Genomic DNA, 24,968 nt, shown 5'->3' on the forward strand with positions numbered 1-24,968 from the left:
AAACTGTCTTATTTTGGAATGAAACGCTTCATTTTTTGGTTTCAGGCCATCTGCATGTTTTAAAATACTGAGCTGATGATTTTTTTTTTTTTTTGCCCAATTTAGGAAGAGTCTGTAACTGTAACTAGGTTACATCTGACAAGATTTCATGTCTTTTCTGTGATTCGTCGCTCACTTTTGTCTGGGATATTTTTAGACTTTACAATCAAAGAAAATCTTTTGGGATTTATGGACTCAATTAGAAGGGCATTACACGTGTGCCCTTCGCCTACTAATTTCTGTTAACACCATGATCAGCCATTTTAATGTTTCATGATAATATTTGACTTCCTTCATTACAAAGTCAGCACAGAATTTTTTTTTTTGTTTGCTTATTAGCAGGGCAAAACTTATCTGGCTTCACTGGGATGCATTCAGTTTCCAACAGCAATCAAGAGTTATTTGCTCCTCAAATAGCTAATTGCGTTTTGGTTGTTGTTAGTCAGTACTAAAGGGACTTGTATTTAATGATGATAAGAAGTAAAAGTGACTGGACCACAAGGTTAACAAGTTCAGATGACATTTTTCCCTTATTAAGTAGTCAATTTTAAGCATCTTAATGTGAATGGGCCTTAATTAAAGTACTCCTCTAGGTGTCAGATTACCTCTTGTGAATTTGTTTAACATTCCACTGAGCAGAAATACTGTGTTACACACAGCGGACTGATTTCTCACATGGGAGTCTTGAGCCATCTGTTTTTGCACCTTCGTAGGTGCAGTCAGATTCATTGTTTCCACGGCTGTTGAGAAGCTGCAGCCAGACGATGCTACATGCTATTTAGGTCCTGTAAGAGATGACTTTCATGCAATTGCAATGAAAATTAGCGAGAATGATTTATTCCGTTATGTCAGCCAAAGCGCTGCAGTGTAGAAAACTTGGACAGTTGTTTACAAGTAAATTCTTAATCTTAAATGTACGACATTTGAAAAAGCTGTATAGTAACGGGACAGATTTTACATGGTCCTTTACATGGAGAGATTTTGGGTGATTAAAAGGTTGGAATGGAAATAATCACCTTTGATGCTAGCAAAACCTTACCTATACAACCATATCTCCTCTGACATATTGTAATTTGTTCCATAATCTACACTTGAAAGCAAATATTTAGCAGCTTTTTGAAGGTTAGTTTATTTCTTTATCCATCATTGATATTCTCAGTAATGGGCTACATTGTTTTGGCTTTAATCCTGTTTAATCTGTGTTCATCATGGGGATGTGAAAGCTTACTGTAGTTTCAGCCGCTCGAGCTGTTATCTTATAGTGCCCGGGATAAAGAACAAGCCCGATGGCGCAGGGAACTATCCAATTAGGTAGGAAAGCGTCTTCCTCGTTGGGGCTAAGCCACTCTTGGGGCCTTTGAGCAAGGCCTGTTGCTATGGTGCTGGGAGCATGTGTGGAAGACAAAAACACAACTTCATCTACATGCTAGTTCAGCATGCAAGGCTCCCAAGCGTAACCACACTCATTTGCTTATACATCTCCTTTCATGTGTACTGTATGTTGTTCATGCTAACCCAGCGTATGTTACCTTATAGTGATGATGCATGCTGTATGTGGTTGACAGCTCAGCCCTGTTATGTAGATAGCATGCTAAACTGGAGGCGTGAACTCTCCACCAGTAGTGTGTTGAAAACAGTGAAAGACTGATGGGGTCGAAGGAGATTCTTACACTAATCAAAAACGTCCTTGGTGAGAGACACACTGGTTCTTTAGCTGGCTGACCCCGTAGCCCTCTGTGGGAGGGACTTTATGTATGAGAAGTCTAAATAGAATGTAGACGGTGGATAGAAGGCCGATCACGGAGAGAGCCCAGAGGTGAAAGCCTCCTGGCACGTGGAGTGAATACTGACGGCGCTGAGCTCTTGGGAAGCCTCATTATACATTTAGGGGTGTCCTGTTTTCCCTCTCTCTGGACAGCTGGACAGCTAAATTGTTTGTGGATCAATAGTTTAGCTTCCTACTGGCTGAGTGAGTGAAGTGCATTTAAACCCAAGAAATCCCATTACGCTTGGCAGAGATGGGAAGCATAGCACTAGGGGCCTCAGCAAGTGCCACTGCTATGCCCATTATTCAATCTGCCTGTTTGTTTACCTGCAGTGCTTCTGCTGAGATCAGCCGTAGTCGTTTTACGCTCATGATATCAAACTTTTTTGATTTCCATTTTCTTTGCTACAAAGCTTCTTCCATAAATTTCCATTTGATGAGATTTTTTTTGAATGCTTTTTAATGCTTACGTTTTCAAATTTCTCATTGGATGCTGTCATTTCCGGGACGCTGATGGCTCCTCGAGAGATCTTCACTAAAGGCATCGATTGAAAGTTAGAGGGTTGCCTAGTTCTCTCCTGCAGACCAGCTGATTGTGTATTTATTTTGCTTATTATGACTGGAGCCTGTCTGCAGCCTCTCTGTATTGATTCAACACTTATTTAGAATGCCTGTTGTTTTTCAGTCCAGCTCTTTGGCTATGTAAAAGGCAGAGACAGAAAAGGGGTAGAGAGAGAAGGAAGGGGGGTTGGGGTATAATGAGAAAGAGAAGGACAAAACATTTGGACCTCTCCCTTCATTCCTTAGATCAGTGTAACCAGAAATAAAAGCTGTGGCTGGTGCAGGCTCTGGGCTGTGGGCCGCCGCTGTCCTCTCCTGGCTCTCTTGCTGTGCTGCCGGTGTATTTGTGTTTTGCTGGTCGGCCTCCGAGCTTCTGGGTGTCTCTGCATGAAGAGCCCATTGATGTGGCCAACATTAGCATTCGATGTAGGCGAGCACGACAAACAGGTTGGTTTTCCGTTTCACACTAACAAACCTGTTCTCTCTGGATCCTCTCAAAGAGTCTCAAATCAGCCCTCTTGTTGCATAGCTAATGAATGTGGATAAAAGAGGTCAAAGAATGCTTATGTAGCTCTCCTCCATCCAAGCAGTGTACTCCTTTGTATAAGACCTCGTCCTGCCAACTGACATGTCAGGCCAACACTTTTTTGCTGGGGTGACACTGTCACATCTGGCCCACAAACTCACAAGGTGATGTAACCACCTGCGTCATGTTTTCTGTAAGTGCTAGTGGGACAATACACCAGCACTAATAGCTTCCGACAAACTACCCTAAAATGTCCCTGAACAAAAGTTGTTCTTTTCAGTTGGCATGCCATGATTAAGATCTGAACCCAGCATTCTGAGGGAATCTGGCAGACTTATGCATGAGACTTGTGCACTAATTATGCTCCAGATTCTTTTCCTTGGCTCAGTTTGTAGCTGCAGGAGCTTCTGTTGCAATCTGCTAATTCATGCTGCTGACATTATTCTCACAGTTTTACTTAGGAACAGCAAATTGCCCCAGAGAAGAAGCAGCTAATATTACCCCATGTAAAATAACACACGTGATCTTGGTGTTCTCCATCCCTGTGTTTTAATTATCATGAGTCAGAGCAATGCTTGTGCAGGTCGTCTTGATGCCAAGGCAGAGAGGGAGGGGGAGAGATGGATAGAAAGAGGGAGCAGGGGAAGCCTGCTTCCTAATTACAGAATTTTTTGTGTCTACTATTGTACATTTTAGCTTAGCTGTAGAGGAGTTTATATAAACACTTAACAGTCAGATAATGAAGATGTAAACAAAGATACCACCCTAATTCTCTTTACTCAAAGTCTAGACTAACTACAGGGAGATGGCAACATTCACAATATCAATTCCTTACCCGACTGCAGAAAAATAAGCCGTGCATATTAATAGAGTATGTCTTTGCAGTTCAGTAGGACATGGAGGTGGACAACTTCCATACTGTATGTGTGGGCCTTGAGGTGAAATGTGTCAGTAGTATAGTGGCCAGTGTCACTGGTTGGATTATTCATGAGGAAGGTGTAATGGCAGTGAGTGGAGGAAAGGGCATCCAGAGGTGAATCTGACTGGGAGGAAGAGCATGGAATCCTTTTTTTTTTTTTACTGTGCTCTTTTCACACACACCCCTCTTTGCAATACTCTGACTCTTATCAGCAACATACAGCGCCACTTATGCTGCACACACAGGGAGCATAGTGTGTGGGGGACAGACAGTGAAGGGCACAGTGTCACAGTCAGGCAAGCACACATACAAACCCCCCCCCCCCCCCCAAACACTCTCACAAACCCACACTCATATGCACAATGGATAGAAAGAGGAGGGGTGGTACTTGTCTTAATTCCCCGGACGACAAGACAAAGCAAAACACTGCTCTTCTATATGACTGAAACTACTCTGTCTTTATAGAGGTTGCTGGAGTATATAATTTTATTCACATTGACCCACAACGAACCAGATTGTAATTTGACTCCAGTACAATGAAATGAAAAGGTTCAGGGCAATGTGGACCAAAAATCATACCTATTTTTAGGCTGAAAGGCGATACACAAGTCAGTGGGCTAAATATTCAGTTTAGTAGTAAGTCAAAGCCACATGTGGCTTCCTCCCCTGTTTGAAGATATACAGCTGCAAGACATGTAAATGAAAAATTAGATAGAATAAATAACCCATATTCAATAAAAGTAGGCCTGTCTTTAAGAATGCTCCTTCAGCTGTTTTCAACAACAATACCAGACTGATTAAAATGGAGTATAATTACATGTTTTCCTCTCCCGCTTAACAAAACAAACAGCTGTGCAAAAGAGAATAAAAATGTAAATAGAACTGCTCATCTGATCTTTTAAATCCAAACAATCTACACGTAACTGCACCGTTGTTTGAATTTTTTTTTTTTTTTTTTTTATATTCTAGGTCCTGTGTGTTTCTCACAGGTTGTGAATGTACTTGTATTGGTGGGTGGCACAGTGTGTGCCCGAAGTGCATGCAGAGACTCATGCAGTTTAGAGGGGTAGAGTGTAATCCAGGTTATTTTCTGTACTGATCATTTTCAGATGTTCCCTAAGCGCCTCACATGCAGAATTTTGATAGACATTACACTTTACCAATGAGTGACTCTTTATATACCTGCGTGGGTCTTTATTTAGCTGCCCAAGTAGAGCCTATGTGTGTGGACTGGCACTGAGTCTCCCTCCATGTTGCAGGAGAACTCGTGAGCTAGTGGGGCCCAGTTTGCACACAGACGCAAATGGAGAGTGGGTGGCGGGTTTGCCTGTGGGGTGTGTGAGAATAGAGATGCAAACAGTAGCACGGCTTTAGGGAAGAAGCGGGTTATGTAACGCGACATGGAACTGTATTGATCTAAACAGCATTGTCTAAAACATAAAGTAAATGCTAAATTAGCCAGCAAGACTCATGAGAAATATAACTTGGAAATTTGAAATATTATTAAGCCACTGTTCAGAATTGTAGTGTTGTTACACAGTGGAATGAATAAAACCCACCAGAATGTAGGTGAAAGGGCCCCATGAGTGCTCTTAGGGCAGTCGAGCAAAAACATCTGTTTGAAGCATAATATATGAAAAGTTGCTTAACCTAGTTTAGCTTTCTTGCTTCTGCTGAAGGGAAGGCGGGCTTGATGGGAAATGCTGTAAACCATGTAGCTGCATGGGTTGTTATTTGAGCTGTGTCTCTAACAGCAAGTGGGCTGTGTGTAAACAGCCTCATAACAATGAAGAGATGATTTCCTTATGTAAAGTGATAACCTTATGATCTAAGTGCCAGAAATGCCCACACATCTGCTCCTCCTTACTGACACAACCAAGTCATGTCATGATGTATGGGGTTTGCGTTTGAAGATTTCAGTTTTTGAAGAGACAGCACATTAGCCTAATCATAGTCGCAGAATTATCTACACAGTCGGGTGATTATAGTCAGACATCTTGATCTAAGCACCCTTTTCAGTGCATTCTCTGTTGTTTAAGTGGGCACCTGTTCTGCGTTATGAGCCATGATCACATGGTGTGACTTGGCGAAGAAGCATCAGATGACTCAGGTCTTTACCCAGGCTGTGCTCATTGTCAGTCGGCACACACACCGCTTTCCAACAGGCCGTCTGACTGTGGCCATGTGCTTGGCAGTAAACACAGGGGTCTGTTGACATGAACACTCTGTTCCGGACATAAATGTATATTATGGTGGAGGGCCTAGTCCAGCGAAAGTATTTTTTTTTCTTTGCAGGTATCCTTGTATGAACAAATAACCAGATTATTACAAAGGAGACTCCTAACAGAGGAACAGTAAATTGGATAATGTTTTCACATGGCTTAATATATCAGAAAACATTAGCTTGTCCCAGCTGTCATATTCAGGTTTCCACCAATTTGAATAAGAGCTCATGCTGAGTGTTTTAAACAGTATATGCCGAATGAGTATTTGAGCGCTGAGTAAAAGGGGAATATTATTTAACTCATAAATGTGCCCATTGAGAGAGACTGTGGAGCCTGTAGTGGCACAAGTAGTAGAGGAAGACTTCCTGTTGGGTAGGCATGAATATGCATGGCGCTGCTTAAAAGCACTGGCACAGACTAATACAGTATGGCAGTCAATGGATTCACAGAGAGGCTTTGTCTCGTCTACTTTCAACTCTGGAGGAGGTGTCTGCCTCTTGGTTGAACTGTCCAGTCCTAAAGTGTCACAGCAGAAATCTCAGGAAGAGAAATCTGTAATCTTACTTAGGAAAATCTTTAAGTCTTATAAATGTAATATCATATGAGCAGCCGTAGTTTGTGTTCATTATATTTCCTCTCTCACCGCTTAATTACTTATTTATCAGTAAGATCATAGGGCCTTTTACTTTCTTACCCAAATTAAGTAAATAAAAATCTGCAGAATGTTAGCAAAGCCACAGGCTTCCTGACAAGGAAACAGATTCGGGAAATTACAAAAAAAATGTGAAACAGATGTGGACAACAAATCCCATGAATATACTAAAACCAAAAATCCGACAAACAAGTGGGCTGGCTCGCGTGTTTCTTCATTACCACAGACATGGAAATGTAGCCTATTTTGGGTTTATGCTGTTTTGGCTCCGTAAATATTCACAAGTGCACCAGATGTATAGCTGAAAAAGTAATGATTTCCAAATTTAGAAGAGACAGCAGACTTACTCTTAAAGGGATATGTGACACATTAACAACAACACTGAAAACAAAGCCACTACTGTAATTATGGTGCTATTGATTGCTGCGTTGATACCAAGGTATCAGTTCCATATTAATTAATCAGTACTCTGTGAACCAGCTTCTCTGATTTAGATTTGCCTGAATTGTAATAACAAACTCCTGATGGATTCCATATATTGTTTATTGCATTTGTGTATCCTAATACACAATGGAATTGATTAATAAATGTCAGTGCCTGGCTGTGTATCATCCACAAAGACATTGCTGTATCTCTTGCCGTGAAAAGCATCTTGTTTGGCCAGTGAATGTTACTGACTTACATTGTGTCTCAATGGTCAATTATATCCTCATGTGCTTGGATTGTACATTTTTTTTCAAAAGTCCACTTAAGTGTTGAGGCGAGGAAACACTGGACTCTTGAGCTGACTTACTTATAGTGCAGTGCACGCATACTACTTATTAGCACAGATCCACCCACTCACACAGACACTTACTCTGTAGTTGCCACGTTTCTCAGACAAAATGCTGAAATTAAGCGGTGTGTGGAGAAGAGGATTGTTTGGTTTGATTCTGTGTCAAACCACTGCAGAGGCAGGTAAAGATTACAACCATTACACACATACAATAGATCTGTGTCTACTAATAGTCCCCAGACTCCTCTGCTCAAATCTTCTCACCTGCAGTTTGTTCAAACAGTTTTCTGAGCAGACATGGATAATGATGACAGAATACACTGGTGAGTGTGTTGCTTTTAGGGAGAAAAATGAAGTAGTGATGGACACTGTTTTCTAAGCTCAAGCTCAGGAATAATTAACAGACAGCCTGATGTTGTTGCTGTGTTCAGTTCCCTACTCTATTGTTATGGGAAAGAGATCATGTTTGCTTGTCTTTGAGTAAGTCTAGAGAGAGTGATAGCGGGAAAGAGTGTGTGTCAAAACTCCAGAACAGTGGAAGACACAAACATGGGACCTGTGTACTGTGCTGTGACCTTGTTTGCAAATTAAGTGTCAGACCTATTTTTCCACTCCAGAAAAAAAATCTCGTATCTTGGGGCTTAGATTGCCAGAAGGCGATGGGAACACTCATTTTACTACCATTGGCTGGCTCCTTGGGGTCTCTGGGTGTGGGTGTGGGTGTATGTGTAGAAAAGTCATGAGTATTATTAGATGCTACTGATGGGTGATGGGCAGCCCTTCCTTATGAATACTGCATAAAGCTGTGAACATTAGTATTGGCTCCAGTGATCATTCTAGTTTGACCCAATGTAAATCCTTACACAAACGGTACAGTCGTACTACAGTAAGTCAGTAAATCAATTTAATATCAACATTGTGATACAAGATTTGGTCTCTCCTGGGATTTGGTTATGGTGATATTGAGGTATATGTTAAATGTTGACTTTTGTAGATCTTTAAGGCAATGTTACATTTAAACTATATAATTGTTTAAGATTTTTTTTGTGTTCTAGCGCGACAAAATAACCAGTCATTCTCGTTTGCTCATTGTTTTCACATTTAGAACTAAACTGATTAGTTGATGAATTGATTAGTTGACTATGAAATGAGTTGATCAAGTATTAATCAGCAACTATTCTGATAATAGTATATTTTAAGGAAAAGTGTTCCAAATATATTTGCTTCAGGCTCGCAAATGCAAATATTTGCTGCATTTCACAGCTTTCTATGATATTAAACTAAATGTGATTGTGATTTGCTGGTGTGACAAAACAATCATCATGAATATGTTAACTTGGGGTGAAGGGAATGGTGATTTTGACATTTTGTGGCATTTCATGAACAAAAACATTAATTGACCAATTGGAAGATAATTGAAAGATTAATTGATAATGAAAATAATTGCTAGTTGCATCCCTATTCACATTACAAAACAAAGAATTATATTACAGTTGTTAAATGACCTGACTTGTGCGGATTCCTATCTGGTTACTGTATTTATAAATGGTTTCTCAGCTGAATTCCAGAAAAATGTACAGTATTGCAGAATACTCATACTCACGTGGCCTAACTATTAGAGAGACGCAGTACTAAAAGAGATTATCGTGTTATTTCTGTTCTTTAACGTCTATACCATTGCCTCACATTCAAGGTTCGTCATTCTGGTCTGTAAAGTTGTTTTCTTGACATATTTCCTCTTGTCTCTTTGCATCTAGCTGCCCACTTTACATTGTATGTGTTTTGTTCAGCGAGCATGAAAATTGCCCTATTTAGTGTCGCCCTCCCGTGCTTCTCAAGATGCAACGCCTCTTGAAGCACTGAGAGCAACTCATTGACCCTTCATCTAAAGGCTCCTGCCGAAACTCCATAGAAGGTGCAGCTTTAAGTGAACAACAGATTTCACTTCAGATTTCTGGTTTATCCCTATTGTGCTGGAGATTGTTATGTGCTAGTGCTGCAGGGCATAAGTGATTGTTTGTCCAGTCCTAAAAAGAGCAGCATTGTGCATGCGGCGTGTATCACTCACTTGAATGCCAATGTTGACCTATATGTGAGGGCCTGGGTCAAAGGAGGGGCAGGCTAGCCAGATCATAGGGCAGATATCTAGTCTAATGAGCCTTAATGTGGCACCCAGTGACACAACATGCGTCAGACAGTGGCACGCACAGATACAGCCAAGAGGAAGATGGGATTTACGTGGCACTTTGGTGAGTTCTTCCAGCGGAGACAATTGTGTGTTTTCACTGTGCTTATTGTTGTATAGTGCAGACCACTGTCTTCTGGATGAAAATATCACACATGCTTTCACTTATTTACTGGAGACTCTGTGTTCTCTCTGAGACCACAGGGAAACTCGCTTTCTCACTCCACTTCTCTCTCTTGCTCATGCTCTTTGTTTCTCCACACATAAATACTTGCAAATACTCCTCCAGATTCTCAATTCTAAGCAGAAGAATCCATTTTGTAATTGGATCCATGCTCATGCTATGTTGGACAGGATAAACAGAAGAGGACAGGAGAAGATGGACTGACTCCCCAAGGGAGGGGGGGCGGGGGGTTGGGGGGTTGGATGCAGAACATTCAGTGTGACTCTAAACCTAATTATCTATGCCTTGATGACTCCTCTGGTGCAGCAGGAATCAATACAGTCTGACTGGCTCCAGGGGCACAGGGCCCACTACAGGAAGCGGATATCTCCAAACTATCCATTATGTATGAGAGGAGGAGTTTAAGACAGGGCCAAATGAGAGAGATAAGGGGGTGGAAAGACAGGAAGGAGGGATAAGAAGAAGGGGAAGCAAAGGATGGGTGTAAGAGCCGATTCAGAAGATGAGTTGTTGAGTGGAGGAGGAGGAAGAAGAAGAAGAAGTGAAGGTGAAGATGGCAGCAGGGCAGTGAGCCTTGCAGCTGTTTGTTTTTTTGTTGTAGCTCAGCTGCTTTAGTGTGGCTGGTTCCTGCTGTTCCTTCAGTGTGGTTGTAATGTTTATTTCCAGCTGAGGGAGCGGACGCAGCCCTCGCAGCTATCAAAATTAAATTGTCTTCTTCCCTCCCTCCCTCCCTCCCACTGTTTGTTCTCACCCCTGCAACTTGAAAGTAGCAATGTTTTTGTATCATTTCTTCTTTTTCTTTTCGTAGCATCCTTCCCATGGTACATACTGTAGTCTTCTTACTTATCCTACCTGTAGTAATTTCTTCCTCCCCACTGTGGCTTCCATGCTTTCTGGCCATACCCCGTTATTATTCTCCCTTTCTCTGCAAAACACACATAGGCAACCCCTCCTCTCCCTCTCTCATCACTCTTATGCTCTCTTTCCTCCTCCTTCACTGTGATGTGAGGTCACAGCTGGGGAGCCCTGGGATTTGATAGCTAAATGTTTATGTGTGTTTGTGATGGAGGGGGCTTCTGTGCCACCGAGTGCCTGTAACAGAAGGGGGCAGGATGCCATGACAGCGGTTGCTAACCAGCACTAGCAGACTAGCAGTTTATCCTGAGGCATACTGTTAAAGAGAGATATCAGCTCGCTCCACTGCTGCCAGCTCAACGCTAACAGGACTGTAGCTACAGGCGTGCTAGGGTGCGTCTGTGTGCACCTCAGGGTGTGTGCTTGGGAACAGAGGTGGGTGGCAGAGTGGGCTCACTGTTTGGTTTGTGTGTGTGGTGTGTGTGTGTACTGTGCACTGTGCGGAGGTGCCAGAGCAGAGTGGAGAGTTTGGAAGTTTGCTTGCTTCTCTTGGGTTGTTGTAAGCATGTGTGTGTGTATTTATGTGTGCGTTCTCCAGCACAGCTCAACTGTGCTGGCTCTGGGATTCTGTCCTCTGCAGAGGGAATAGCTCATTATCTGCCTCTCACAATGAAGCATCCTACCTCAACACTGCAGTGCTGCATACTGGAAGGATAAACCTATTGAAGCATATGTATCTTTGTGTGTGTGTGTATGCCTGTGTGTGTGGTTACTGTACATGTCTCTTTTAGGTTGTTAAAAGAAAAAAGGGTGGTGGGTATTACAATATTATAGTCTTTGTTGTTGTGTATCCTCCTCTTTGTATGTGTGTGTCTGTAAGTGCATCATGCAAGTGTTTTTTTTCTCTTCATGTTTACATTTTTCTCACTTGAGGCATTGCTTGTACATGTTTGAGCCGCCAAGGAAGCCGTTCATTAAATAATGCAGTGCTTATTTTCATTCTTTTTGTGTAATACTTGTCACATGCTCAGTGTGATTTATTCATATCAAGCCTCAGCTCTGAGGCATGTGTCCTATATGCCCAGCATAGCCTATTAGGGCAAATAGTAAAGCTTCATCAACATGTGTGCTGTGCCCTATATGTGCATTGCTCATCCATGTATGCTGTGTTCGTAGGCCTTAAGTATTTGAACAGTGCGGGAAATGTAGCTTGTGGTGAGTGTTTTTCCAGCTCAGAAACTGCCTCACAACTGTAACACCATATGATGTGAGTCACTATGACCTTTATGTAATGACTTTCTATGCATAATTTTATGTCAGTGGGCTTGTACAGTCAACAGCAGTATGACATTTTTCCCCTCACCTCCAGAATTCTGACTCTGTCTCTCTCTCTCCTTGCCTCTGTGCCTTTGTGTCAAATCCAAATCTGCATATGCAAAATGTTTTTTCATCAGTACATTGAAGGATTATTTTCAGCCAATTAAACCAATTTAATTTTGACCAAACTTCTTCGGGCAATGCACCAAACATGTGAATCTAATGATAATCTGATGTGAAATAACTTTGGCTTGGGTTTCCAAATGTGTGTCCATTAGAGACCCTGAAACCCAAGTTTCTCCATCAGCTGCTTTAGTTTGAACAACCCGGTTCTACGATGTAAACACAAAGTCTGAACAGTTCTCGTTATTTCAGATGAGACATTTGATCTCTGTATTTGTTTTTGTTTCTCTGTTGTCTTCTCACTGGGCTGAAGGGGAGTTTACTACTACTCTGAACAATTTATCAACATTTGAATCAAAATATAGTAACTGTTTTGGGGCTGTCGGCTCATGTCCCCAGGCTACTGTTGACCAGATCTGATCAAAAGACACACACAGTTCTGAGTGTCTGACTGTACTCTAATAAGTTATAACCAAGGATAACCAAAACTTTTACTTTGATTGTTGCTGGTTTTATCTTGAAGCCAAGTTTTCAGCGGCTTAAATAAATGCTGTCACATATGGTTCACAGCTGGTAAAAATAAATGAGTACTTGTGTGTGTTTTTCTCTTTCCCGTCAGCTAATCAAAGTAATCCAGTTGTGCCATACTTCCTCCCTCATTCCCCAGCTGACACAGTTAAAAAAAAAAACAAAAAACAAAAACGCTGCAATGAGAGTTGTCTGCCTTTCAAGGTACCTGCATTCACTCAGATCTCCCAGCACTACTCATATTAACATGCACACAAAAGCTCTTTTGGGTAGCTTGGGCCCAATTGGGTTCTTCTCCTATGTCACAAGTTGGGTAACTCGTTCTGCTTCTATTCTCTGTGACTGACTCACTGCGCAGCAATAAAAGGCTTTGAAGAAAGGATCAGATCTGGGCAATCAGCAGCAATTTACTTTTGTTTAAATTCAAGCCTTTGAGAGACTGTAGTTGTGCCTGTCCTTTTATCAATCAACCATAAACAGCAGCAGTAAAGCCCTATTAACATTATGCAAGTTTATTTATTCATGTGTGGCACGTGAATAAATTCAGATTCACTGACCTGTTCCTAATCTGTGTTACTGGAGGTGACAGTTCACTACATATTGAGCAGGACAGAGTTTGTGACACACACATTGCTGATCATTCAGTCTCCTATGCATCTGTGCACCAGTTCAGAGCCAAAGAAGCACAATAGGGTGTTTGTGGGAATAAAAACCAGTTCAATATGGTCAACAACTGAATGTTAGAAGAAAAGAATGATTGATGTAGAAGTTGAAAACCCCCAAATCTTTGTAGAAAGACTGTTTGAGGAGAGGAAATGCTTCAGAAGAGCTATAAACGGTGTCATTTAATATGCATTTCTGTTATTCCTTTCATGCATACAGTCTCCTCATTATATTGCTGACATGCAACACCACATCAAACATGATCATAGGGAGCAGAAACCAGGGCATGGCAGATTTCACACAGCTAAAAAACTTATCACAAATGTGTGTGTCATCAGTGTCAAATAGCTTCTTGTTCATGTTATCACAGAATCTAGTTTACACTGTATTTGCAATTAACTTTTAACGTTTGTTTTAACCAGTTGGAGCAGAAAGTGGCACAGCTTAGTGGTTTACTAATTTGCACAATCAGATGCATGATCAATCAGCTGCTGATCGTAATTTGTAGATAGGGACTCCAAATAGATAATTGGTGAAGGGCGGATGAATTTTAATTTCACTGCTCATGATTACAAATTAGAAGCAGTTTAATATATTGAAGAGAAAGCCAAGTTGGCAATGGAAAAGTCCTCATGTGCATCAAGTGTGATATCAGAATTTTACTGTTTATGGTTTCTGTGCACTTTTGACAAAATGTGTAGTTGTTAGAAGAGAATCTTTGTTGTTTCTTTCTTTATTTAGTATAATAATTTTTATTATAAGTCTCAGAAAAATCAAATCAATGCTTCCCTAATGAAATTCTGTAAGCTTTGAGTTGCAGACTGCCCAATAATAAAGCAAATCCTATACATCTGCTAGACAGAAGGAAGGAAATTATCCTCTTTAATTCCAGTCAGTGCTGAGTCAGAAGTCATTGGTAAATCACATTGGAGGAAAGAAGACAGAGCAGTGAATCCGGCAAGACACAAGCCTTATGCTCTGCCAGTGCTCTCTGTTCCCTGCTCCACATGCTGTATGCTTCTGAGAGATTTGCCTTGGTTTTGATTAGCAGACGAGCTCATGGTTTATGAATAGCAGCAGAGTACCTGCTAAAAGGTAGAAATGGCATGATTCTCCTGACTCTTCCATGTCCAGTGTGTTTGATGTAAATGGAAGCCATTAGGTTGGATTTGGTCTCGAGCATCATATGCCGCTCTCTTGACCTGATCCATTAGCTTTAATGACATGAAGGTTAAGTGAAGACATTTGTAAATTCCAGATTTCAGTTGGGTACATTTTAATACGACTGCAATCAGAGTCACACACACTTGCTCTCCATATTCCCTTATATTTTCTCCAATCACTTGTGTAAGTTGAATGACCTACAAAATTAATGTTACCTACAGCCTTTAATACTAAATGATATTTTTTCATTGTGTGATGTTTTTTCTCTATTTTCTAATTCTTCAGTCTTGGTCTGTGGCATTCCCTATTCCTATTTAAGGCCTTAGGAGCCAATCAAGACCAATTAAGATGCCTTTCCTTCCCTTAAAGCATCAGCTGGACATAAATTGCCCTGTAAGATAGATGGTAGTAGGGTGTCTGGGAAGATTTGGGCCCTCTGCATGATTAAACACCATGAAATCCAATCATTTTAATTGATTTGTTGCTCTGTGTGTTGTAGTCCTGGCACAAAGCCTTTTTTGTTTCTTTTTAGCCTGATCACACAATTTATCATGTTGTCAGATCTTGCTGGGTGGGGACCAGGCAATAAAAAACATACTACATTTTAGCATTGCTAAAAAAAATGCTGTTGTACCGTATGCGGTAATACAGACCTAAGGCTTACTGAAACTCTGACAATTTTTTTGTGTGGGCATTACAAGGCTCCAACTCTCCGAAATCTGTTGTTGTGTCCTCTCTACCAAATCCCTTCAACTCTTACTCAGCATTTTCTCAGTTAATGCATAATGTTTGTATAATGGTGGCTGCCACTGTCCCCGCCACTGAGAGCCGCTGAATAATGTCCTTTTGCTGTTTGACCATGAGCAGCTCCACTGGAGAGGCTTAGGGTTCGGTGTCGTGTGTAACGTCTCGAGTAAAAGCACATTACTTGTTTTAGCAGAAAGTGGAAATTATGACCCTAAAGTGAGAAAAATGCCAATGCTCATATTTTGCTACAGTACATATTTTTGAAAATTGAGATGAAGTTTACATTTTTCTTTGGTGGATAAACAATGTAATTGGCGATACTGTTGAACATAACAAACTGAACATAACTGAACATATTTCTGATGCAAACAATCCTTTGACAACATTAGAAAACACAGTTAACTTAGAATTAGTTGCTGTATTTAATGATCAGTTCAGGAGTGACAGCAGAGATAGATTATCTAATTTTATGGTTCTGGTGCCTTTGGTTTACCTTTGTGTGACAGATGGTGCCTTTAACAACCAGAAGGTTTGAGATATTCAGTGTACACATTTCTTAATTAAAAAAAAGCTTAAAAAGTAAAAAGCATACTCTTGTTCAAGGAGAGAAAATAAATTAACTTCAAAGAAGAGCTCGATGATTGTTGGCTTTCTTTAGTAAGATAAACAGAATAGGAGAGGGGACAAGTGCAAAAGCAGAATGTGCTTAGTACTGGCAGAATTATATCAGCTTTTAAGTGAGCAATCCATATCACAGCAACAGCCTCTGGTGTCTTATCGTCACTTCGTTGATCTCCTAGAGAGGTGCACAGTTTTTTTGCATAGCATGTGTTTTCTTGGCCTTTTTAGCATCTCAGCAATGGAGAAAGATAGCTTTCTCTGCGACAGTAGGGGAGATGATTATGACAGTGCTGATGATACGTCTGGCCCACTGCCGGGGCTAATGATGAGAGTGAAGTCGGGGGGGTTGCAGGGTGGTGTTAAAGTTTGGGTGCAGTGGGAGAGGGGGTGAAATTGTGTCTGTGTGTGTGTATTATTTTTTTTTTCAATTTATATTTTTTGTGCTGGAGCGTTTTTGCATGTATGTGTGTGTGAGAGTGGGACAGGAGGGCTTAAAAGATTAAAACCCCATCCCGGCCACATTGACGAGAGAAGACCCCTCTGTGGAGCGCTCTCACTGCGGGGAGGCGTCTTCAGTGGCGTCCCATTTGCATGGCTCCCTGTCCTGCTTGGGGAATTAGCCTTTTCTTTTCCCATCGTCCCTCTCTCCTCTTTTCCTCCTTGGAGGAGAGTGCTTCCATCCAGCAGCACTGCTCGTTTCTGAGACAGACAATGGAGTCGAGTATTTAGGACACTTGGCAGGGTAGGCATGTTTGAGGGGATGGGGACACGGGCTGCTAAGTAGCTCATCTCTTCACATAGCCACTGGCATGATAGCTCTCCACAGCAAGGTAAGCAATGAGCAGAGTCACACCACACACACTCCATGCCCTGATTGTTTTGCTGCATGTCTGATAGGTTTTTGTGATGATGGTTTTCAACGAACTCCTCCCCCTCTCCTTGACCATTATGCACTTAAGGATGTTTACGGCTTATTTTAAGATTATATTTAAATATTTCCTTTGTTAATCTGTGGCCTAATGTTGGATTCACAAAACCTAATCCAATAATGGGATGAATAATAGATTAATCTTTTCATTGTCTGCCATTTATTGTAGCTACCCACTAGGGAATAAATACACTTTATTCACACTTTCCCTCTTTCTTTGAGAAGTCTAAAGGTAGTGATTGTTTTTCTCACTATCAGAATGTGCTAATTGCTATATATTAACTTTTCTCCCCTATCTGTATAGCTTTGCCATCAGCTGTAAGCAGCACTCAGTCACTTAGTAATTACAGTTATTTACAGCAGAGTGTATGGCCATCAGTGAATGGGGACCAAGATATGTATCCTCTAAAGCATGTCACTGCTCTCCTATAGAAACCTCTTAGCCAATATCTTTATTGGACACATGTAGAATGAAGTAATTAAGCTGAATGCTTTTCCTTTACAGAGTGCAAGTCTCCTCTGACCTTTATGGCACAATTCATCACACATGATGTGACATGCTTTCCATATTTGGAGGCACATAGTATTTCAGATCTGGATTTGTCTTGAGTCGTCTGCAACCAGAGAATATGTCTTTCATGGCTGTTGTGCTGAAAGGTCGATGTATTTCTGTGTTATGAACGATTACTGTACCTTTACATAAAAAAACTGCAGACCTTTTTTATGTTGTGACAGATATTATAGTGTTTTATGTTTCCAAGTGCAAGACAGAAGAGGCTGCTCTCATTCATACTTACCTCCTGTGCTCTACGATTCACACCCTTTAGAACACTTTAAATATTATAAAGGCCAAAGTGGATTTTGAGTCTTATTCCTATTTCCTATTTTATTTGCGTGTATCTTTTTTTTTTTTGTAAATGCTTGACCATGTGAACACTGAACAGAGGCAACATCCAATAGGTGAGGTGAAAGGGCAGATGAATCAAGAGGTCTACCTCTGCGATGTGGTTGCAGCTAATAAGCCATTACAGAAATGGGCAAAGCACAGGTTTAAACCATCACACATCGTGACATCAAGCGTAAGCGTATACTTAATCATGATGGCAAAATTATCAGCTGTCATTCCATGTTGATGGGTTCCTTGTTGCTTGACAGTGAACAAACTGTGACATTAAAGACAAAAGTTGGAATATTTTTTTTATTATTCAAGACACACGTTTGCTGTTGCCCTTGCTTTTGCATTAGTTTAAAGACATTATGAATCGAGGTTAATGTAATTCATACAGCGGTCCAGCTCCAGTTTTCATGGATTGAATGACTGGTGTCATTGATATTCAGGTCAGCTGAGGTTGCTGAGCTTGTGTGGCCCTGCGGGGCATTGTGTTGACTGCAGGGGTTGGGATAAATAGCTTACATTAGCATGGCGGCTTCTATTGGGTGAGAGAAAGAGAAACAGAGAGAGGGAGGGAGAGGGAGGGAGACAGATTGACACAGTGAACGAGCCATGACTTGGATCATCTGCAGCTGGATTACATCAGGAGTAATTCTTCATACCGACTGTCTGCTCTCTGGCTTCAGGAGTTGCTGAGATATGTTTGGGAAGAACAAAAATAATTATGAGTTGAGCAATGTATGCATTAGATTGCACACAACATGTTAACAAACAAAAAGTATTTTGTCTTGCTGGAGTGTTGCGTTAGATGGAAAAATATTTTTATGCGTTCCTGTTATCCATAATTAGTTCATGCAAAATTTGTCCATACAATTCTCTTTATATTTATTATTGGATAATAATTAGTTATTGGACCATTTCTCATTTAAAAGAACAAGGTGAACATGGTTCTGTTGAAAGGAACATTTTTGGATAAGAGTTATTTACTCTCTGAGATTGCTAAAAGGAAGAAGTGAAAAATAAATTGTGACTGTAGAAGCAATCAAGCTGTTACATTCTGATGTTATTTTTTTCTATCAAGTCCTGAACCAGTTCCTGCTTAGCAACAGGGGGCCTGTGCAGTACAAAGTGTGTAGAGAGCATCTTTTTCTGCAGGTGTCTTGGGGTTACTGCTTTATCTGCTGTGTAATAGCCTTGTATAGCCTATGTCTCTATCCTTTTATTTAATTGAATCATTCTGTTGGTCTTCTGGGAGGCACAAACCTGTTTATCTGTAGCCAAGTCCAGTCTTATTTTCCACACAGACACAGAACAGAGGGAGTCCATCTTTCAGAGCTGAGGCTGAAGAGACACACAAGCTGTCTGTGGCTCATTTTGGAATCAAAATCAATGATTTTGTCATAAATAATTCATGTTAGACTAAATGTATCAACCCTGCTTTGTGGTAAAATAACACTGATTCAGCATAAAAATGAAATGGATCATAGCTTGTGTTTCAGTTCGATTTACGTAAAAATACAATATGTAGTCGTATCAGTTGTCTGATCACAGCAGATGCGAAGAGGATTGTGCTGTTTTCTATTTCATGCTTTCTATTTAAGAAAAAAACACATCTTTTCTAAAGTTAGCACCTGATAGCAAACCTCATACATTTTGGCTTTTTGCAGTGAGTATGTTTTAAAGGAACATGTTATAATACTAGAGAAGGTATACTTAGTAAAACCATGACTGAAATCAACTTCAGATGTGTTTATTATCTGAATTCTTGATGGAAAAATTAAGTGATCACACCTTCCAGCTGATGGAAGTGGTTTTACTGGGTAACCGGGAGATACGTTTGTCTATAGTTTCATGAATGTGAATCAGAAAGACAGCAACTCTCAGCAGTCTCTGGACAAATAAAGCTAAAAAGATTGAACAGTAATGCCCCTTAAACCAGACTAAGTCACAGCTGCCTCTTACAGATGATGTCAGATTCAATGTCTCATGGTTTCATCTTAATTTAATCTGGATCGGTATTTCTCTCCTTGTCTTGTTTTTCCATCAGAAGCATTTAGTGAAGTCATTAAATCATTTCTGCCGTATCACAAAATGTGTGATTTTAGGATGAGTAGTCATCAGATTCCTTATTAATATCGATTTCAGTGTCTCATGCCTTGGTCTAAAGAGAGGTGAGGATGAAAAAATAGATAAATAAAATCTCTCATTAACCAGCAGACAATATTTAAGGAATAGTTTGACATTTTGGGAAATATGCTTCCTTGTCAGAAGACTGGTATTACTCTCATGCCTGTCTTCTAAATATAAAGCTATAGCCAGGAGGAGTAGTTTAGACGAAAGACTGGACAGGAGAGAAACAGCTAGCCTTGATCTAGCCAAAGGTAACAAAGTCTGCCTTCTTATCTACGGTACAGATTTGAGGGCAGTATCAATCTTGAAGAAAATGAATATGCATCTTTACTCCATTTGTTTCCATTATTGATTATTCTGCTGATTATTTTCTTGCTTAATAAATCACTCATCATGTCTGTATGTGGGGAAAATAGAAAAAAATGATTTTCAGTCCAGAATCTAAAGATACTCACTTTAGAATAAACAAAAGAGAAAAGCAGAAAATCCTCACAGGAACTAGGACCAGACAGTGTTTGGTGTTTTTACTCTGTAAATGGTTGAAGCAATTATTTGGTTATGAAGATAGTTGCAGATAAATGTTCAATCTTTTCAGCTCTAAACAGCACTGTCCCTCTTTGTGTCCCTCACTGTCCCTGCATGCTAGAAATGTTTGCACCCTCCTGGAATTCAGACATAACTCGGATGCTGCAGTAGCTGGCACTGTGTCTAAGCAGTGCTCATTTTACTTCTCCAGCCGATTAAGACCAAACCAGCATTAACCCCATCTTGGCTTCCTCTTGCAGGATTACAGCAAATCTGTTGTTAATGACTGATTGTGGCGGTGGTGTTGATTGTGTTTGTGTGTAAGGAGTGGTGGTGGTGGTGATGTAAGGGGGTTGGGGTTGTTGGAGCAACATCTTGTTTTTGAAGCCTACCACTCTGACCCTTCCATCATCCCCTCCTCCAGCCTATCCTCTTTTCCTGTCTTTCGTCCTCCCCCACATCAGTGGATCTGTCCCAGCTGATAAGGGAAGACATTTCTGTAAAGTTCCCCTCTTGATTATGCAGCTTACATCAGACCAAGCACAGAGAAGGAGGGGTTTTACTCACTTTCACTGAGTCCATAATGCCCCAAGGGTGTTATGGGGTCATGATAAAAAGCACAGATGACAGTATTGGTCATCGGAGTGCAGCGGTAAAATCCCAAAATATGCCCCCAGCAGCCTCGGCTCAGTGTAATATGATTTCTGATTTTGGAGTAATGAGGTTGAGAATTCTAAGGGGAGTAATGGGAGAGAAAAAGAGATTAGAATTCAGTGAGCAACACCAAGCTGGGAGAGGGAAAAAAAAACCCCGACATGAAAAAACACAGAAATCAAACCACGAGCAGTAATAGCTCTGGCAACGTCCAAGGTGTGATTTATGGGGGAGAAGAAATGGCCTTGTTTGAGGGCTGTCAAGTCTGGGCCTTGTGATTTACCGTGATGACTGGAGCACTCTCATCACGTGCTTTCTGGCTGTTAAGACAGGACAGGAGAGGTAGGAGGCCCCATTAATACTGATTATAAGAGCATGCTGCCTTTCTGTGTGGCGCTGGTCTGATGGTTTTTTACAGTATATCAATTCACTGACAGTTCTTAATGGGATAGATGGGATTGGTTCTTTCACGATATCCTGTAATGCTGTAATTAGGCTCCTTGTCGTCTCTCCCAATCTCCTAAGTGCATCTATTAAGCTCATTTATGATTTATGAGATACGGAAGTCATACCTGTACTAACAGTGTACCTGTAAAGTGAAGTAGATGGAGAGAGGGAAAGAGAGAGAGACAGAGAGAGAGAGTGAGTGAGGGCAAGAGTTTTAATAAACTTGTTTTTTCAGTGCTCTGTCTGACTTGAAGAGATGAATGCCTTTAATAGATGAGCAGAGCACCCTAGGTCTTCGTTCCACAACAGCGGTGTTGTTCCAGATTAAAATGAGTGCTTGCATAGTTTCATTGCTGACCACAAAAGGCCCCCCATGGCACACAAACTGCTCCTTTTGAAAGGTGTTGCTAGGATACAGGCCAGCGTGAAAATGAAATCCCCCTCTGTACTGCTTTCCTGCAGCTGTACAGCTCGGACATTATGTCCAACTTATTGTGTGTGTGGCATGGTTGTACAGCATGTCTACTTTGTTTTTATGTGCCAGTGTGTGTGTGCTTTAATGTTTAGTCATAAGTGTGATGTCTTGCAAAGCTGGAATATTATACACAGACTCTCTGCTATCATCCATTTTCTGCAATAAGACTCCATTTGTTTGGAGACTGTGAGATCTCAATCCTGCTGTTACACCTCTGAGCCTCCGCCAGCTGACACCTCAGGCTCTGCACAAAGAATCAATAGTATCTGCCTCATGTTCAATTACACTGTGATCAACGCGCATGACCAAGCCAGCATGACCTGGCTATGAATGGACAGGTTTGCTAATATATTGATACCAGTAAATGAATATATGAGGTGTTAAACGTGGTTGTGAATTTGACATTGTATTTGTCAACATGCACTGAAGAGACATTCATGGTAGAATTGACTTATGCTGACAAAAATGATCGCGCAAAATGAAAAAGGCTTGATGCTGATAAGAATTTACACACTTGTTCTATTATCTGCAAGGTGACACATAACTTATTTATTACGTGTTTAATTAAATGACTTTTGAGCATCATGGTAAAACAGTTATCTTTTAGACTTGTCTCAGTCTGAGGATCTTTTCCTCTGTGAGGCTATGCTTTATTTAATAAAACAGGTCTAAACACTTGAAACATTTTCAGTCTGATCTGATTTAGTACATCACTTATATGGGTTATATTTTCAACCATTATGGACCATTATTCCCTTCTCCTGTCTCTGTCTGCTCTCCCAGTGTGCTTCCACACTCAGAGATCTGTTGCTTTTCATATTGTGTTACTGGGCGTGAGGCTGAGAGCCAGTGGTGCACTGGTGATTCCAAGTGTGACGTTAACATCTTGGGGGCAGTGAATGAGCAGCGAGATGCCTGCTCAGCTAAACCAGCGCTCAGGATTTCTTCTGGCTACTGTCCAGATGTCAGTCATCAGGTGTCAACCAATCAAGCAGCTTGTGCCTTGCAGGCTGACAGGAAGCAGAGGCATGGCTAAGATGCGGCAGCACCGTGTATTCATGGTCCTCATGGAGGCAGAGATTGGTTGGTGAAGCTCATCATGTGCCATGACACAGGTTGATCCTGATACAGTTTCCATGTACATACACAGTAAGGCTTCCATGTGAGGCAGATGTGTCCTGTAATGGACATTATTCTGCACATAATGCTGAGATGATTATATCCATTAATCTGTTAGCTGGTGAACATAAAATTGATCAATTTCTGATAATAAATGAACACATTTAAAGTAGATATGCTTAACATTTTCTAGGTCCAGCTTCTCAGATGTGATGGCTTATGGTTTGTTTTGTTTTTTTGCATGATTTCATATTGCGTAAAGTAATAGCAGACAAAAGCAGAACTTTAAGTTGTTATGAGAAACTCAACTTTCTCCGCTGTTTTTGGGTATTTTACAGATAGGCATTTGATCAGTCAAAAATTATCAACAGATTAATCAGTAACGAAAATAAATGTTATTTGCAGACCCACACAAAGACACAGAGTGTAACTGCTGGTCTGTGGTTTTGCAAATGGGAATGTATTGTATTTCAGGCTTATTCATTCCCTATTACTGTAGTTTTATGTTATAAGAAAAGATGCAATATATGATTGGATGCCCAACAATTAAATCCTGCTTTCTATTTAGCATTAATATATTCTTCTCTTTCCTGGCTCAGGCTGATGCTGTTAGATTTTTTTTTTTTTTTTTTTTTTTCTCATGCGGTAAATATTGGTGTGTTCAATTACAAAACTACAAACCGGGCCCAAACAGGCCAAAATCCTCTTTTTTTTGCAAAGCCATGTGTTTTGTTACTGTTGTAAACTCTCTGACCTGAATTGCAGTGGAGATTTTCTCATATTTCTGTAAATTTGCAGATTGAGCAGACGAAAACATTATTTTATAATGTAGTTAATAAGTATTTTTTCCTTCATTTGACAATCTCTGTCTTTCTTCGTGTTTTCTTCTGTCTCTTTAAGGAAATCAAGGAAGTTCTTCTAATGTTCCATCAGCTGAGCTCCTCGCTTTAACCCCACCAGGTGGTTCTCGCTTCAACATCATGCTGCACCTCACCCTGTTCCTCCCTCTCCTGTTCCTCTCACTCTCCCCTGCAGGTCAGTAGCACACCAGATGAAAGGGAATGGCTAAATTAATTTGCAGAATGTATTAAAAGATATTCTGAGATACTGTATCACTGCTGTTGAATGAAACCATCACACCTCTAAGAATCATATCTTATTCTCAGCCTTTTTAATGTGTCAATCATGCTAACTATTGAATCTTTGTATGACCCTCTGAGTCATTTGCTTGCTACAGTTGAAATACAAATACGTGAACCACACATTTTTCACAAATTTGTCATCAGTGCTACATTAAATGTTAAATTAGTTCATCAGTATTATCCGTTTGCTCTCTTGAGACTTTTCTTTTTAAACACTGCCTGTGAACAGCACTCATAAATCAAAGGACATTGCTCATTTGGCCTGAGTCTTTTTTTACTCGAATGTCCTTCAGCTTCATCAGGTGTAACCATTCAAGATCTGTGTAATATGTCTCATATAATAACTACAGAAATACACAAATTTTGACTCCAACTCCACTTCATGGAAATCAAACAGGTGGCAGGCAGCTTGGATAATAGCACACCAACCCTATTAATTTGTGAATGGGAAGCAAGAAAGACAAAGTGTCAATAAAGCTGCTAACAGCTAGCTTTAGAGAACATAATGAATATAAGACACACATTGGAAGTGATGGGTGCCTCAAGGAAGAAATCTATTTTTATTGACAGCAGCAAATATGTTTTATTGTCAGATGTAAGTGAAAACTCGCTAAATCAGGTCTAGATCAAAGATATGAGATACATGCTAAGGCCAGCTGTAAAAGGAGCACAGACTGTAAGAAGGCTCAAAAACCTACGTTTCTGTGATAAAGGGCAATGGTGCACTTGGACATTCTTGAATTTGCAGGTTTTATTCCCTGTTTTTTTTCTGTTTTTTGTGATCCTGCTGTGCACTCATCTGTGTTG

At 40.6% G+C, this 24,968-nt stretch overlaps 1 protein-coding gene across 1 annotated transcript in view; it reads left to right on the top strand.

The window, feature by feature from the left end:
• cntn1a (contactin 1a) overlaps window positions 1–24,968 on the top strand; it is a 59,634-nt gene that overhangs the window by 4,734 nt on the left and 29,932 nt on the right. The window contains exon 2 of the mRNA XM_041038865.1: window positions 23,920–24,054. Coding sequence (XP_040894799.1) covers window positions 24,000–24,054 — 55 coding nt within the window. The 5' untranslated portion in view covers window positions 23,920–23,999. The remainder of the gene's footprint in view (window positions 1–23,919; window positions 24,055–24,968) is intronic.

Source organism: Toxotes jaculatrix, chromosome 5 (genome assembly GCF_017976425.1).
Source record: "Toxotes jaculatrix isolate fToxJac2 chromosome 5, fToxJac2.pri, whole genome shotgun sequence".
Lineage (NCBI taxonomy): Eukaryota > Metazoa > Chordata > Actinopteri > Toxotidae > Toxotes > Toxotes jaculatrix.